General features: G+C 47.3%; 1 protein-coding gene across 1 annotated transcript; it reads left to right on the top strand.

Annotated features, from left to right (window-relative positions):
* Nucleotides 1-798: 798 nt before the first annotated feature.
* Nucleotides 799-11,425, top strand: RASSF10 (Ras association domain family member 10). The gene has a single exon (XM_083500411.1). The coding sequence runs from the start codon at nucleotides 8,241-8,243 to the stop codon at nucleotides 9,732-9,734; it is 1,494 nt and encodes a 497-aa protein (XP_083356537.1). The 5' UTR covers nucleotides 799-8,240; the 3' UTR covers nucleotides 9,735-11,425.
* Nucleotides 11,426-15,747: the final 4,322 nt, after the last annotated feature.

Here is a 15,747-nt window from a genome sequence, read left to right as displayed (position 1 = left end):
TTATTTATTTATTTATTTCATTTCCCCAGCCTTTTCAGAGTATATGGTAGAAGAGATGTACATGGAAGATTATTGTTTGCTATTCAGAATACTGTGGTTGTGAGTCTTCGGCAATCAGAAGAACAGGAAAAAGGTTCATTTTGAACAATACTTACCGTATTTTTCGCCCCATAGGACGCACCGGCCCATAGGACGCATCAAGTTTTTTGGGGGGGAAATAAAGAAAAAAAATTTATTTCACCCCCAGGCGCTTGTGGGGCAGGCAGCGGGGAGAAGCGCTCTTCTCCCCGCCGCCCGCCTTGAGATCAGGTCCGAGGACAGTGGGGAGACGCGCTGTGTCTCCCTGCTGTCCCCGGAGCTTGTGGGGCAGGCAGCGGGGAGAAGCGCTCTTCTCCCTGCTGCCCACCTTGAGATCAGGTCCAGGGACAGCGGGGAGACGTGCTGCGCCTCCCCGCTGTCCCCGGAGCTTGCGGGGCTGGCGGCGGGGTCTCCCTGCCGTCAGCCTCCAAACCACTTCGGGAGACAGCGGGATGGCGGCGTTCCGCCTCCCTCTGTCCCCCGACCTTGTGGGGCTGGCGCTGGGGCTCTCCTGAAGCCTGGAGAGCGAGAGGGGTCGGTGCGCACCGACCCCTCTCACTCTCCAGGCTTCAGTGAAAGCCTGCATTCGCCCCATAGGACGCACACACATTTCCCCTTCATTTTTGGAGGGGGGAAAGTGCGTCCTATAGGGCGAAAAATACGGTACCTGGTCTTGGATGATTGTTGATTAGAATTAAAGAGCTGGAAGGGTCATCCCAGCCCCTACAATGCAGGAATCTCAAGTAATATATCCATGACAGATGACCATCCAACCTCTGCTTAAAAACCTCCAAGGAAGGAGAGTCCACCACCTTCTGAAGCAATCCACTGTCAAACAGCTCTTACCGTCATAAAGTTATTCTGGACATTTAGTCGGAATCTTCTGTCTTCTGACTTGAATCAAGGAATGTTACGAATATTTTGATGTGGTAGATCCAGTAACTGTATCACAAAGTGAACGTAACCTTCTGGGGAAAATGTCTTCGTATGAAATGAAAAATTGTTATTATTATTTAGCATTTCATTCAGGATACCATAATTCAGGTATGTAAGTGTAACTTTTCTTCCTACTCTGTTTCTTTTAAACATGGTTCTGTCTTGCAAGTGCTTCAGCACAAAACTGAACACCCATGATGGTGTTCAACTTGGAAGGAAGAGCAGTCCTCTCCTCACTGAGGAAGCGACAGCTGTTCCACATATTAGCCGGTGCGCCACTGCCCCCTACTGGAAGAGAGGACTCCTACTTCTCCACACAGCACATAGTCAAACTATGGAACTTGCTCCTCCAGGAGGCAGTGATGGCCACCAACTTGAAAGGCTTTAAGAGGATGGGACAAATTAATGGAGGAGAGGGCTATCAATGGCTCCTAGCCATGGTGGCTATGCTCTAACTCCACAGTTGGAAGCAGCAATGCTTCCAAATACCAGTTTCTGGAAACCATGGGAGTGCAGAATGCTCTTGTGCTCCTGTATTGCTCACTGGTTTCCCACAAGCATCTGATTGGCTACTGTGAGAACAGGAGGCTGGACTAGATGGGCCACCAGACAATCATTATGTTCTTAACTCCCTAACAGAAGCTTATAAATTTTGGCAAGGCTCCTGTTCTCTGGAAACCCTTCTTGTGAGTAACACTGCTTTTTCTTGGGAGGAAAAGATGGCAGTGAGAAGAGAAGGGAGGCGATAAAGAGTAAAGGCTACCAAGCCTAAATGAGCGAAGAAGATGACCTGTCAGGTTTGGACACAGTGCTTCCTTGTGTTAAGCTACTAGGAACCTTTCTGATCCAATTGTACTCTGTATTTTCCTGTCTGGCTGCAACACTGCTAATTTTGATCTTTGTTCTGCATTCCAACCGCTCAGACTCTGGTTTGAGCTTTTCTTGGGGTATTTACACACTGTGTGGCTGGTGTTGGTAGCTAACCAAAAATGTGTGGTCATAAGGACTCTGCCTCTTATAAGGAATGGGGCCTTGCCCCTGACCTCTCATCAAGATTCTGACCTCGGAATGCAAGCTCAGAGGCATGGAGAGGGTTGAGAGAATTTTTCTCCAGTCTCTGGGCAATAAGGAATAGCTCTTGCTCTCCTCTTGAGCTTGGAGCTGGGATGGGGGAATCTTCTATGTGGAGCTACCCTCGAAGGTGACCTGGAAGCTACAACTAATCCAGAATGCAGCAGCTAGACTGGTGACTGGGAGTGACCGCCGAGACCACATAACACCGATCCTGAAAGACCTACATTGGCTCCCAGTACGTTTTTGAGCACAATTCCAAGTGTTGGTGCTGACCTTTAGAGCCCTAAATGGACTTGGCCCAGTATACCTGAAGGAGCGTCTCCACCCCCATCATTCTGCCTGGACACTGAGGTCCAGCACCGAGGGCCTTCTGGCGGTTCCCTCACTGCGAGAAGCCAAGTTACAGGGAACCAGGCAGAGGGCCTTCTCGGTAGTGGCGCCCGCCCTGTGGAATGCCCTCCCATCAGATGTCAAAGAGATAAACAACTACTTGACATTTAGAAGACATCTGAAGGCAGCCCTGTTTAGGGAAGTTTTTAATGTTTGATGTTTTATCGTGTTTTTAATATTCTGTTGGGAGCTGCCCAGAGTGGCTGGGGAGACCCGGCCAGATGGGCAGGGTATAAGTAATAAATTGTTGTTGTTGTTGTTCCTTGTAGTCACTAAAGGCTGTATCTTTAGCTCAGTGGAAGGGCATCTGCTTTCCACACAGAAGGATCAAGCCCCAGCATTTCGAGGTAGGGTTGGGAGTGACTCAGTTTCTGAAATCTTGGAGAACAGCACCCACAGCCAGTGTAGACAGTACTGAGCTGGATAGAGCAAAGGTCTGACTCAGTATGAGGCAGCTTCCTTTTCCTGTATTCATGGTGCCTTGGGAGTGCTCCAGGTTCCTCAGCAGCATAGCGTAAAAATGGCAACCTCAGTTCTCCTCTCAAGCTTGGAATTGAGGACACACACACACAAGCACACAACTCCTGGAACAATCTCCCATGGTTCCCAGGTGCAGAGCCCTTACATTCTTTCAGAAGCACATCTTAACCACTGGGAGGACATCCTGCCCCATATATATATATATATATATATATATATATATCAGTACATTCCTGCTCAACGCCTTTAATCCTGAGCATACATATTCATCTCAAGGTCATCTCGTTTCCCTCAGCACTCTGTGCTCCTGCACACACCTGGAATTTCCTCCCTGTCAGATATCTGTCCCAGACCTACTTCATTAAAGCTGTCTTGAGGACTTCTGTGAACTGACCAGAGCCAGCTGCAGCCTGACCTGCACACCAGCAGCCCCACACAAAGAATTTGGGAGTGTCTGCTGCAGGCCTAACTCTGTGCACATTGCCTTCTTCCTCTTGCTCCTCCTTCAACATTTGCTAAGTTTTGGATTTGGTGCCACAGCTTGCTTCTTCCATGAGCTACTGTAGCCGCTATATGTCATCTTCACAAATTATGGAGTCTGTTTACGCATAAAGGCAATTCACTATTTCCTAAGCGAGACAGCTGAAACATTGAACCTGAGCGCTCCCCGTGGCAACGTTTTGTCGCCAGTTCCAGATGTGTCGTATAAAGCTAATTACAGAGTGGCAGATTAATAGAGGTTCTCTAGTGTGATGTAACTGGGATCTTAGCAGCTGTCACCAAGTTAAACACCAGTCCTAAATCAACACCTCCATATGAATTGCTTAGGGAGAGAAAACAGGGAAAAAATACTCTCAGATCTTATAAAATGGGGATGGGGGGCCATTTTCAGTAGAATGGCCAAGTTCCGCTTTTGGCAAACTTCCAGGGGCCATGTGGCAGTGGAGGGCAGGGAAACTAAATGTGAATCTTACCTTTGAAAAGTAGGCAAGTTTCCACACCCTTGCACACCCCTCTCTAGCCTCCATCCCGACAAGCAAGAAACAAGGATGTATTCCAGCCAGGAAAAACACTCAGGGAGGGTGCAAAGCAGGGCCAGTGAAGGGTCTTATCTGGGGAGATGGTGTGAGGCCTGGTTGGAGAGCCAAATTTGACCCTCAGCTCTCGAGTTGCCCATTCCTGTTATAAACCATACTTTGTTCTACATTTCTTGATTGCATTTATACCCCAACTTTTCCTCCAAGGATCTCCAGGTGGCACATATGCTTCTCCCACTCTTGATTTCCCCCCACAACAACCCTGTGAGGTAGGTTAGGCTATGAGAGGCAGTGATGGGCCCATGATCACCCAGTGAGCTTCATGGCTGAGTGGGGATTTGAACCCTGGTCTCCCAGGTCCTAGTCTGGCATGCTAACCACTATGCTACACTGGATGAGATGCCGAAACTATCTAACTTCCCTTCCGGAAAATAGTAGGCAGAGAACATTCCCAGACCTACCTGGAGATTCCAGGGATTGAACCTTCTGGGACCTTCTGCCTGAAAAGGAAGAGTTCCACCACTGAGCTAAGGACCTTCTCCACCTCTCACTTACCATGTCCTTCCTTGAATGTGCCCCTTCCTGCTTCACAGTGTTATAGCTAAACTCAGTGCAATGTAGTTTACATGACTTTAAGGGTCTCTCTCCCCAGATCGCAAGCTACTTGGAATTACTCTAGCTTCCACAAACATTCCTGAATCCCCAGTTTCTTTAATGAGGTTGATCAGGAGTCCCAAGTTTCACAACACTAAAAACTAGGAGCCAAAATCTCATTGCTCAGAAGCCATGTTTTGTTTTGGGTTATTGTTTATTTATTTTTTTAAAAAAACTGCTTTATAACCATGAATTACAGCCAGGCTACACGTTGCAGAAACTGTGTGGTTAGCAACTGTGTGGTCTGCTGTTCTTTTTTTAAATATAAAACTAGGTGCAAGGGCCCCTGGTTTTCAACAGTGCCTGGGAATGGGAGGTTTAACCTTTGTCTCCCCAGTCACAATCCCAATGGAAATCCCTTACTCCTGGCAGGAGTTGTAATTCTTATTGGGATGGTGGCTGGGCAGGGAAGGGATAAACCTCTGCCAAACAGGAGTGTGGAACTTTAAACAGAGCCCTATGGTTCTAGAGGAGGAGGATTTGCCAAGAGGTCATTACCATTGTACTATATATACACGTATGCATATATATATATATATATATATATATATGCATATGCAGAGGTATTATGCTTTTGAAGAAACCCTTCCAAGTGAAAACCTAGCATGACCAAACCAATAAAATATGCCTAAGCTTGCACACAGCCTACAGCGATCACGGTGGAGTCGTAATGAAGCAACTCGTACGTCACGGACGAGCACTTAATTAACCCACTTAATGTGCTTCCCTTGCAAACTCCAACTGCCCCAACACTTTAACAAGCTTCCAAATGCTAGTTCTTTGCCGTCAGGCCATGGAGGTGTTCATCAGCCCTCCTCCCCTGGCACACAAAGCGCAGTCTATCCAACGGATGCCTCGCTACAGCTCAGTGCCGCACAACGGGCAGAGTGATGCTTTATAGTTGAGCAAAGCTCGCCCAAACATGCTGGGTTTGCACGCGGGATGGTATTCTTGTAGGGGAACCACCACCTCAGAATGCAGGCTACAGGGCATTCTCTCCCTGCGGCTTCTTCTTCCCACACTGCTCTGCTAGCAGGTTCGATCTAAAGGATAGCCTAAGGCAGACTTCCCAACCTGGTACCCTCCAGCAGTTGCTGGACTACAACTCCCATCATGCCTAACCATTAGCCATGCTGGCTGGGGCTGGTGGCTGTTGAACTACATTGTACCTAGCATTTGGAAGAAACTAGCATTTGGAAGCCACTAGGGTTGGAGAAGGCTGTCCTAATGGCTCCCAATGTGGCTTGTGGTTAAAGCTAAGAAGTGCCCAAGGTTCAGGGGTGGCCTGGTTACTCCCTCTGACTTTCTTCTAGTTAAAAAAAGGGGGGGATATAAATGTAATTAATAATGTGCATGAAGGGAAGACATTGCTGGGGTGATGCAGAATGCACCTGGGAGAGTATTTGACTGACAATGCTCTGATATCAAAAGTCATCTGTACATGGAGAACTAACTCATCAGAAGTGCTTTTTCTGGGAAAAGGGTGGGGGAACTCACCACAAAGTTAGTTAGTTTCTTTCTTTCTTTGTTTATTGAGGGGCCGAGTCGCAGTGCCACCTTCCCACCCACCCTCACCCCGGGGCAATGGCTAAATGTAAGGTGTGACTAATAAACTCAAGCAGTTAATAAATAAGGATAAGAAATGGCCACAACTTTATTGATTACAGATATTGGTGGATTTTTTGATCAGGCATTGGGTGTATATCCATTCCAGCCCTCACAGACAAAATTATTATTATTATTATTATTATTATTATTATTATTATTATTATTATTATTATTATTTTAAAGGTAAGGGAACTCAGCTCCCTTAAGTTCCTGCTCAAAACCTCCCCCCCCAAAAAAAACCACACCCTGCCCACCAGGAAGACGGACTGCAGCCTAGCCATTCCTTAGGCTTGCAAGTGTGCCAGGAATGCTGCATAGTCCCTACAAAGAGGTCTGTACACAATGTGAGAAATGAAAAAAAATAACAGGGTAAACCACAGGTAGCCCACCCATCATTTCGGAAATTGTGTTCATCTGCCCTAAGGCAAATGTGAACTTGGGGGGGGGGGAGGGGAACGCACACATACATTTATACCAATTTCCTTCTTTTTCAGTTTAGGGCAGTTTTATAGGTGCCCACAAATCAAGCAGGAACCATGGACACTGACAACACTCTCCAAGGTGGCAACCATTCAAACTCTGTTTATTCCGATCTGTGTGTCTACCAGGAATTTCTCGAGTTGAAATTAATAAGAGTAGTGAAAGCAGCACACAGATGCTCACTTGCACAGCTCCCCATTCATTTCAATGGAACTAGGGGAAAGTTCCCTGTGATTGCGTGCTTTGTGGCTTTTAATGATGGGAAAACTTAAGGTACTTTCAATGTCATGGGATTGATCATCATCATCACCATTTTGCTATTTTCTCCTTTATGGGAAAAGCAATGTTTTATTATTATACGACACAATTATAATTTTTCTAAAAAAGAACACCCACATGCCCATTTTATTTGGTACTCCAAATCTATGCTTACAGCACAACGTTTGCTTGGGAAGTAAGTCCTACTATGCTCTCTGTGGGGCTGAGTTTCCTCTTAGTATGCCTAGCAGGACTGCAGCCTTATAGCCTAATTCTTCTCTTCTTCAAGCCCTGGCAGCAAGGAAGGATTTTAATAACACTTAGCAAGTTTTACTGTTTGCTTCTGCATTTTAATCTGCAAAGTGCTTTGGCACCCATGAACTCCTTTTAATTACAGGGCTGGGGACTTTACTGAAACGGAAGAAATGTGGTCTCATTTTGGCCTTTTGCTTTGAAGTTTTGTTTCCCACCTTTCTTTTGGAGGCTGTAGGATGTCAGGATAGCAGCATTTCCAACTCTCCCTCCCCCAACCCCCCACATTAACATCTGGCAAGCCATTTGATCCAATTGCATAGGTGGGCGCCTTTCTGTTTTCCAGGCAGGAGAGTGAATTTGCCTGACAGGGGTAAAATCAATAAGAGGGAGATCGTCTTGGATCAAACAGTACAGCTGCTCAGACAGACACAGAGAAAAGTGTGTGAGTGTGAGAGGGGTGGGGGGAGGAGAGAACCACGTGATAGGAAAGGAAAAAGGCGGCAGCAAAGGAAGGGCAGTGTCAGACTCCCAGGCAAAGCCGATTGTGACACACACAGAGGCGCTGCTGGAAGCAGCAACAGAAGCAGCAAGCAGGAGGAGCTGCAACTCTGGAAGTTGGCAGTTTCCCGGGACTCCCCGGGCTGAGCGTACGCGCCGTGTGTGTCCGAGGGAGAGAGAGAGAGTGACGGGAAGGGGAAAGATTGCAAAGCTTCAAAAGGAGGCGAGCCTGTGTCTTACGCGGCCAGCGGAGGACTTGGATCATGGAGAGCCCCAAAGTGGAATCCATTTAGCCAAGAGGAGAAGGAGGAGGAGACGGCGTCGGGCAGGGAGAGAAGAGCCGAGAGGCTGGAGCCATGGCTCGGCTGGGCTCGCGGGCCGTCCGACTTGGCCCGCCGCGGCACCCTTGAGCGCTTCTATGGGGGATCCCCCGCTGGGCGGGAGTAGCCGCGGGCCCCAGCAGCTTCAAGCCCCCAGCGCAGGCGCGCCCTGATGGAGCCGGAGGGAAGGAAGATCTCGGTGTGGATCTGCCAGGAGGAGAAGCTGATCTCGGGGCTTTCCAAGCGCACCACTTGCTCGGATGTGGTGCGGGTGCTACTGGAGGACAGCAAGCAGAGCCGACGGCGGAGGCAGCAGCAGCAGCAGCAGCTGGCGTCGCTGCAGGAGTGCGGCGGGGGGATGCTGTCGGGGGTCCCGCAGTCTTACTGCATCGTGGAGAAGTGGCGCGGCTTCGAGCGGATCCTGCCCAACAAGACCAAGATCCTGCGGCTCTGGGCCGCCTGGGGGGACGAGCAGGAGAACGTGCGCTTCGTGCTGGTGCGCAGCGAGGCGTCGCTGCCCAACACGGGCCCGCGCAGCGCCGAGGCCCGCGTGGTGCCCAGCAAGGAGAGCCCCTGCCAGCATGGCTTGGCCACGGCGGCGGCGCGGGCCAGCCTGGCGCTGACCCAGGAGCGGCAGCGGCGCGTGGTGCGCAAGGCCTTCCGCAAGCTGGCCAAGATCAACAAGCGCAAGGGCCAGCCGTCGGGGCAGCCCGACGAGCCGCCGGCCAAGGAGGCGCCGGCCGCCGAGAGGATGGAGACGCTGGTGCACCTCGTGCTGTCGCAGGACCACACCATCCGCCAGCAGGTGAAGCGCCTCCGCGAGCTGGATCGCGAGATCGACCGCTTCGAGGCCAAGATCCACTTCGACCGCATGAAGCGCCACGGCGTCAATTACGTGCAGGACACTTACCTGGTGGGCGGCGGCGGCGGCGACACGGAGGTCCCCGACGGCGGGGAGGAAAAGGAAGGGGAAGCGCAGGGGGGATTGGAGGCGGCGACCCTCGACGGCGACCTGGAGGAATACGCGCGCAAGTGCGAGGAGGTGGCGCTGCTGCAGGAACAGTGGCGCCGCCAGGAGGATCTGCTGGAGCACTTGGCCGGCGAGATCCAGGAGGAGCTGAACGAGCGCTGGATGAAGCGGCGGCGGGAGGAGCTGGCGGCCGCCAAGGGCTCCAGCGCCAGCCTCTCCGAAACGGACTGCAACACCACCGAGCTGGTGGGCGGCGGCGGCGGGGAGCTGCACGTCGAGCAGGAGCGCGTCAAGACGCAGCTGAGCACCAGCCTCTACATCGGGCTGCGCCTCAGCACCGACCTGGAGGCCGTCAAGGCCGACCTGGACTCGACGCAGCGCGCCTGGGCCGACAAGGAGAGCGAGCTGCAGCGCCTCCTCGACACCATCCGCTCCCTCGACGTCCAGGAGGAGGCGGGCGGCGAGCTCGAGCAGGAGGCGGCCCCATCTCTCCAGCTCCCCGTCGAAGACGACGACGACGACGGGGGCCAGCTTCCCCCCGACCCGGCCCCGATCACGGCGGAGGTGTGGGGGGAGCAGGCTGCGCGCGGCTTGCGCAAAGACTGCGACGACAACGACGAGGATTCCGACACGGGCTTGAGCTCCATGCACAGCCAGGACTCGGACTCGCTGCCCGTTTGCGAATCCCTGGTATAGCGGCGGCCTCCCCCCTCCCCCCACATGTCATCTCAGGGACCGCAGAGTTGGGCTTTCCCTCGGGTTTTTATTATTATTATTCTTTGTTTGTTTGTTTTGTCTTCTGCAAGATGCTCAGACGGGGAGTTCCTGGATCTCTCCGCTTCCCCCTCCCAACAAAGATCTATTTTTCAAAACGACTCAAGGAGGCACATGCTTTCATTCTGATAAAATATAATAATAAAATTCATGTTTGTAGTTAATTTGTGGTCACCGGGAATCATAACATACATTTGTGCACCTAAGAACACCGGCTTCTCTTTTTTTCTGAAGTAAAAAACATCTCACCCTATAGGTATTTTTTTCCAAACAAAAAGTTCGAAGGAAAGAAATCAGCTGCGTTTTGATGCCCACTGACTGCAAAGGATGTACGGGGTTCTCTGAAGGAATGAGAAAGGGAGATTATATTGTATCATAGCCGTTTGATTGCATCTTAATTGTGGCTTTGACATTGAAACGTGTTAAAGCGAGTCCCTGGCAGGCAGATTTCAGGCTGACTCCTTCCTACTTTTATCTTTTAAAGAAGCAGCAAGAGAGGGGTATTTGCATTTCATTTAATATTGGAATAACCTGTTTCCTTCAGATTCATACCTTTTTATTTCACATCAAAGATTGTTGAATGGGAAGTTCTAACCGTTCAGTTCTGCAATGTAAACATGGGACAGTATGCATTTCTTTATAGAATTCATTTGATTTATGTTTTCCAGTTGAAACAGAACACTTAGCACCTTGATCTTTTTCCCCCTTCTTTAAAGGCAGCTGTGTAACTTGCCATGAAATAATTAGTTTGCTCCTTTGATGATGATGATTAATAATAAGGATGGACACAGCAGCAACACTGGGTGATTAATAACTCACTCACAAGTATGTATGCTGTGTTTTGGAATAGATTCCAGTTGATTCCCTGATGCCCTTAACAGCAATAGATATCATATGCATGTGTACATGGGGTCATGCAGGTGGGGTGGGGGTTAATTTAAATGCTAATAATGAACCACTGAAGGCGAACGAAACTAAACCACACCACAAAAAATGTAGCATCTGTTCCTCTCAGAAATGGATGATGGATGCAGAAGACCTAACGTAATTTGCTCAAAACCAACAGAAGACTTTTGGAAACACCAATATGTCTAGCAAGCCCATTTCCCCATAAGCAACCCCCAAACAATAGCAGAATAATTGTATATTTTAAATAAAATGGACTTAAATTAGGTCTTAGCCTAAGCCAAAGTAATCCATCAGTGCTGATTAAGTCAATGCTGTGCAGGAACCTTCCCATCACACATGCCAGTGCCTTAATTGAGCTATTGCCCTGCTGCCTTGAATAACCTTTCAGTAGCAATGGAACAATATCTTGCTACTCCTTCTGTAATATCCACAACCGAGCAATGTTACTTCACATTTATTTCATTCCTTTAAAACACCCTTCATCCTCTTTCAATTTCAAGGCACGTATATCATAAATGCAAATCAACCACAATGAAATTAATCTTTAAAAACCATTCAGCACCTCCCCCCCATCAAGACTAAGCCTTAACCAGTTAAAATGCCCAGGAGAGCTTAAATGTTTTAGCCAAAAAGAATAGAGATTGCAGTGTAAATGCGAGGTGCACCTCTTTTGGGATGATATTCCATATCATGGTGCCATATCTATTTTTTTTAAAAAAGCCCTCTTATATGTAACCGAACAGTATAACTCTGAAAAAGATGGTACTCAGAGAAGAGTCTCAGTAGAAGATCTGAAAGCCCTGGCAGGTTCCTAAAGAAAAAGACTCTACCTCAGATATTTGGACCCCCTAACAATTTCAGGCTTTAAAGGTAAGTACCAACACTCTGAATTGGACTGAAATGTGCTGTAACTTGTCCTTTAAGACAGTCAGCTGCTCTTCAGTACCAATTGAAATTTCTGAGTCAACTTCTGGGGCAGCCCCATTTATAATGCATTATGGTTGTCCAACTGGGTAAACTAGCTAGGGGTGTACTCTTGGTTAGGAGTCTGAAAAGGGGGAATGGAAACCCTTCAAATAAATTTTCAAAGTTTCAGAATTGGGGAACCAGCGGTGCTAATTCCATTGGTGTCAAAGGATGTTTTCCACCTGTGGCGAAGTGCAGCTTGCATGGGAGTGATTGGTTGGGAACAGGGAGGAGAAGGAAAGAGCAGACCTGATTGGGCCTCTGTGGTTGCTATTTAAAACCAGATACCTTTGCAGACGGGCACTATTGGAAAGTCACAGCATGCAGGTGCGAAGTTGCTAACCTCACTGTTGGCCTCACAGACTATGACCATGACCCAAAGACCAACTTCAGGCATGCATGCCCACCAACTTTCCCCTCTTTGAACCCTATTCTATGCAGCATTTGGAATTCCACTCAGTTTCAAAAGACCTTTGAGTAGCTACTTTTTGATAAATGTAAGTTCAAAACACCTTTGGTCCGATGGAGCCAGGGCGACCTTCAGTAAATGTCTTGTCACATTTGTACAACCGTGTTCCACCTGCCAATTTTGCAACAAATGTGCTGTCTGGAAAGTAAATGAGATATCCCTGAGATTGGAAACCTTCAAGCATTCCTTTCTCAATATCATTAACATTACATGGAAGAATATGTTAGGACAAGCTTTTCTCCTCTCATCCCTGCTGTCACCCCACTGTTGCCAGTGGCAGACCTGGGTAGTATGGCAACCTGTGTGAGGCCAAAATTTGGCACACACACCCCCCCAGCCCTTACACTGCCTTCCCAAAGGCCGGAAAGGAGGCACCTGGTTTTGGGAAGGAGGTGTGAGGGCTCTAGCAGGGTCCTAGAGCCCTCCTATTTCCTTTTCAAAGCTGGGAGAGTGCTAACTAGGCTTTAGGAAGGAGGACTTTAGGACCCTGTCAGAGCCTCACACTTCCTTCCCAAAGCCCAGCGTCTTTGAGAGGATGAGAGGACGCCCCCTTGGCTCAGCCCCCAGTGCATGTGCACCACTCTTACAGTCCTAAATCTCTCCCTGCCGTGGCCCTCCACAAGTTGAGGAGGACTGCAGTTGGGGTCTGCTCCACACCAGTAAGGTAGGCTGCACACTGGAGACAACCAGTGAAGAGCAATGGAGGGGGTGGGAGTGACCCTGCTCCCACTTTGTCTTGCATGGAGTGTTAACTTTCTTGGAGGAGGGAACACCCAAAGAAGCGTTTGGTGCTCCCTCAAACGAATATTAGTAGGTGGGAGCTATAAGGTGGCGAGAAAGTGTGTTCATTATTTAGCTCAAACAAATATGGGCCAAAGAGGGAGAAAGAAACATGGCTTGCAGTGTCTTTTTGACATTTAGTTCAAATCAGGAACACAGACCAGAATAAATTAATATGGTGACCATTAGAATGGGCTTATCTGTCAGTTGTAGCTCCTCTCAGTTTCTTATTTTTCACCCTTTAATTCTGGTTATCCACATTTCAGCATCCATTTGCATAAAAGCTCATCAGCATCTTAATGTGAATATCTCCTCATATGCATTTTATATCCAATTTTGCCTGATATATACATCTTTGCAAAGCAAAATATTCCCTTAATATAATGTATTTTTGAATGCTATTTTCACAGACACATGCGTTTTTATGCACACTTTACCCTAGTTGTAAATTGCTTTGAGGTTTTTGTTGGTTTTTTTTACAATCAAGTGATGTATCATTTTTATGAAATAAATGAATAAAATAAAGAATAGTATATGTATTTTTGAACACATTAGTTGGCTTGAGAACTGCATTGCAAAGGTCAGACAATTGCGAATTTTGAAGGATGGCATCTTTAACTGTGAAGTGAGTTGAGTTGCCTGCCCATCCCCGGCTGACAAAGAGGACCTTTAAGAACGCAGCTGAATGTAGCATTTTCAGCTGTTTCAGTAACACTTTTTTATATTTTCAGTACCTGGTGTTTTCAGCTAAATAGTCAACCTCTGCTGCTGAACAGTTCCTAAAAGGATACAGTCTGTATTTACCATACTGATGTTTATGTAGTAAACCATAATTAGACACTTTAAAACATATCATTCCTTTGTATCAGTATCAGTATCAAATTTTATTTCGGTCATAGACCAGCATAATTCCTTTCTATAATTTGGTAGGTATCCACAGACATCAGTAACATCTACCTTCAAGGATTTCATCCTTTACAACAGTAGAAATATAACTGAACTTCAGGTACAATTGTGCAGCTTTCAACTAACAAATTTCAAGGCAAGCTATTAATAACACATTGGATATTGTTTTTATCCATTTGCAGTTTTGCAAAATATCTACTTACTATATTATTAAGAAAAGCAATGGAATTACAGGGGGAAATGGTGTCTTTGGAATGCTAAAGTTCTGATTTGAACAGCACAATCCTATGCAATGGGGCCTACTCCCATGTAGGACTTCTGAGCTATACAGTACATACCTTCTTAGGAGTTAGTCCGATTGATGTCTGTGTGATTTATATCTCCAAGTAAATATTAACAAGATCGGCCTGCAAGATTGCAAATTGTGAACTTGGTTACTAGGAAGTTGGTTTCAATGAAACTTACTTCTGAATAAACATGGTTAGTACTGGGCCATTCATTACTTAGCGAAGGAAGGAAGGAAAGAAAAGATCAAAAGCCCTCTCACTTGCTTTGGCTGGTAGCGTATCGGATTCAGTTTACACAGCTGACTACGCAAAAGAGGAGAACAGCAGAGAAGCATGTCAGTTGTATCTGGGGAAATAGCACATGTGAATTTAGCTTCAAGAATATGACACAGAATGCACAGAATTGAACAATGTCATATTGGGACCTATGCAGTGGCAATTCTGTTTGTAGCAGGCACAGCGCTGGAATCACTCTAGAGTTGAAATCCTGCTCTTCCTCAGTAGCCCTGGGCAAATCGCGAGCCATTCCCTGCAGTTGTAGCATGAGGCATGTCAAGGTGAGCTCATGGCATATGGCCAATCAAGGACTGAAGCAAACTAACATGGTCATGGAAGGCATTGTGGAATATAAGATGATGAGCATCATCCTCATAAATAATTAAGGTCAAAGGAGAGAAATACTCACTTGACTAGATTAGGCCCTTTACGGAACTGTGTGTGTGTGTGTTTAAAAAAGTGCTTATGGAGAACTCAATTGGAGGGTGGAGGCCATTTTTGTTTGTTGCATGCTTATAACTATTTATAGACATAATGGGCAGGTAAGGAAAGCGGTTGTGGATAGCGTCTATTTTTCACCAAGCTTTCGTAAACTCTCCTCTTGGCTGTACTACCAAGCACATAAAAAACCCACATGACAGAAATAAGAATCAGCTACCACAGAATGTGCCATACTGTGCTGTTGATACACATCTTTGGTGTCTTGTGAAATGTGAGACGCAACGTACCAATGCTAAGGAACTAAAAGTTGGGAAGCCAGAAGCTCGGATTGCATGTGAAAGCACTTGAGTAGCTGTGGCTCTGTCTGCAGGTACAAAACGTCTGCATTTGAGACAGGGTAGCCTTTTGCATTGTACTATGGCATAGCCCGCACTTGGAATAGGAGAGGAGAGCAGTATGTCAAGAAATAATCTGAGCGGTAACGCAGGTTTGAAGTTTCAATTGTTTCCGTGTCACTTAGCTGCTGTGCCTGTATGCTGTATTTATTATCTCCTCTCCCCCACACTCCAATAGCCATTTCCATTTGCTTGAGAAGTGTAATCCCTTATGTAAGTGTCATTGTGCTTATTTCAGCACGCAGAGCTTAACTTTATTCACAGTAGGTTTTGCCAGATGTCTGCTGCCCTAAACCCTGACTCAGATCTTTAGGCAATTTGGAGATGGATAAGCATACAGAACTGAAGGGAGGCTGGGAGGGAACAATCTGAGGGGGGGGGGTTGTTTTTTGTCCCTGGATAATTCCGGACTATTGTGGTATTTATGTTTCCTTAAACAGTGGTTTCCAAACATTCTGAATATCCTTTTCATATTACCCTATCTACTGAGTAACTTGTGAGCCGTT

Source organism: Podarcis liolepis (assembly GCF_965112155.1).
Source record: "Podarcis liolepis genome assembly, chromosome: 1".
NCBI lineage: Eukaryota > Metazoa > Chordata > Lepidosauria > Squamata > Lacertidae > Podarcis > Podarcis liolepis.
Note: the sequence above shows the minus strand (reverse complement) of the source record. Positions and strands in the feature narration are given on the sequence as shown.

Coding starts and splice junctions, on each gene's coding strand:
- RASSF10 (XM_083500411.1), top strand. CDS start 8,241: ATGGAGCCGGAGGGAAGGAAGATCTCGGTGTGGATCTGCCAGGAGGAG.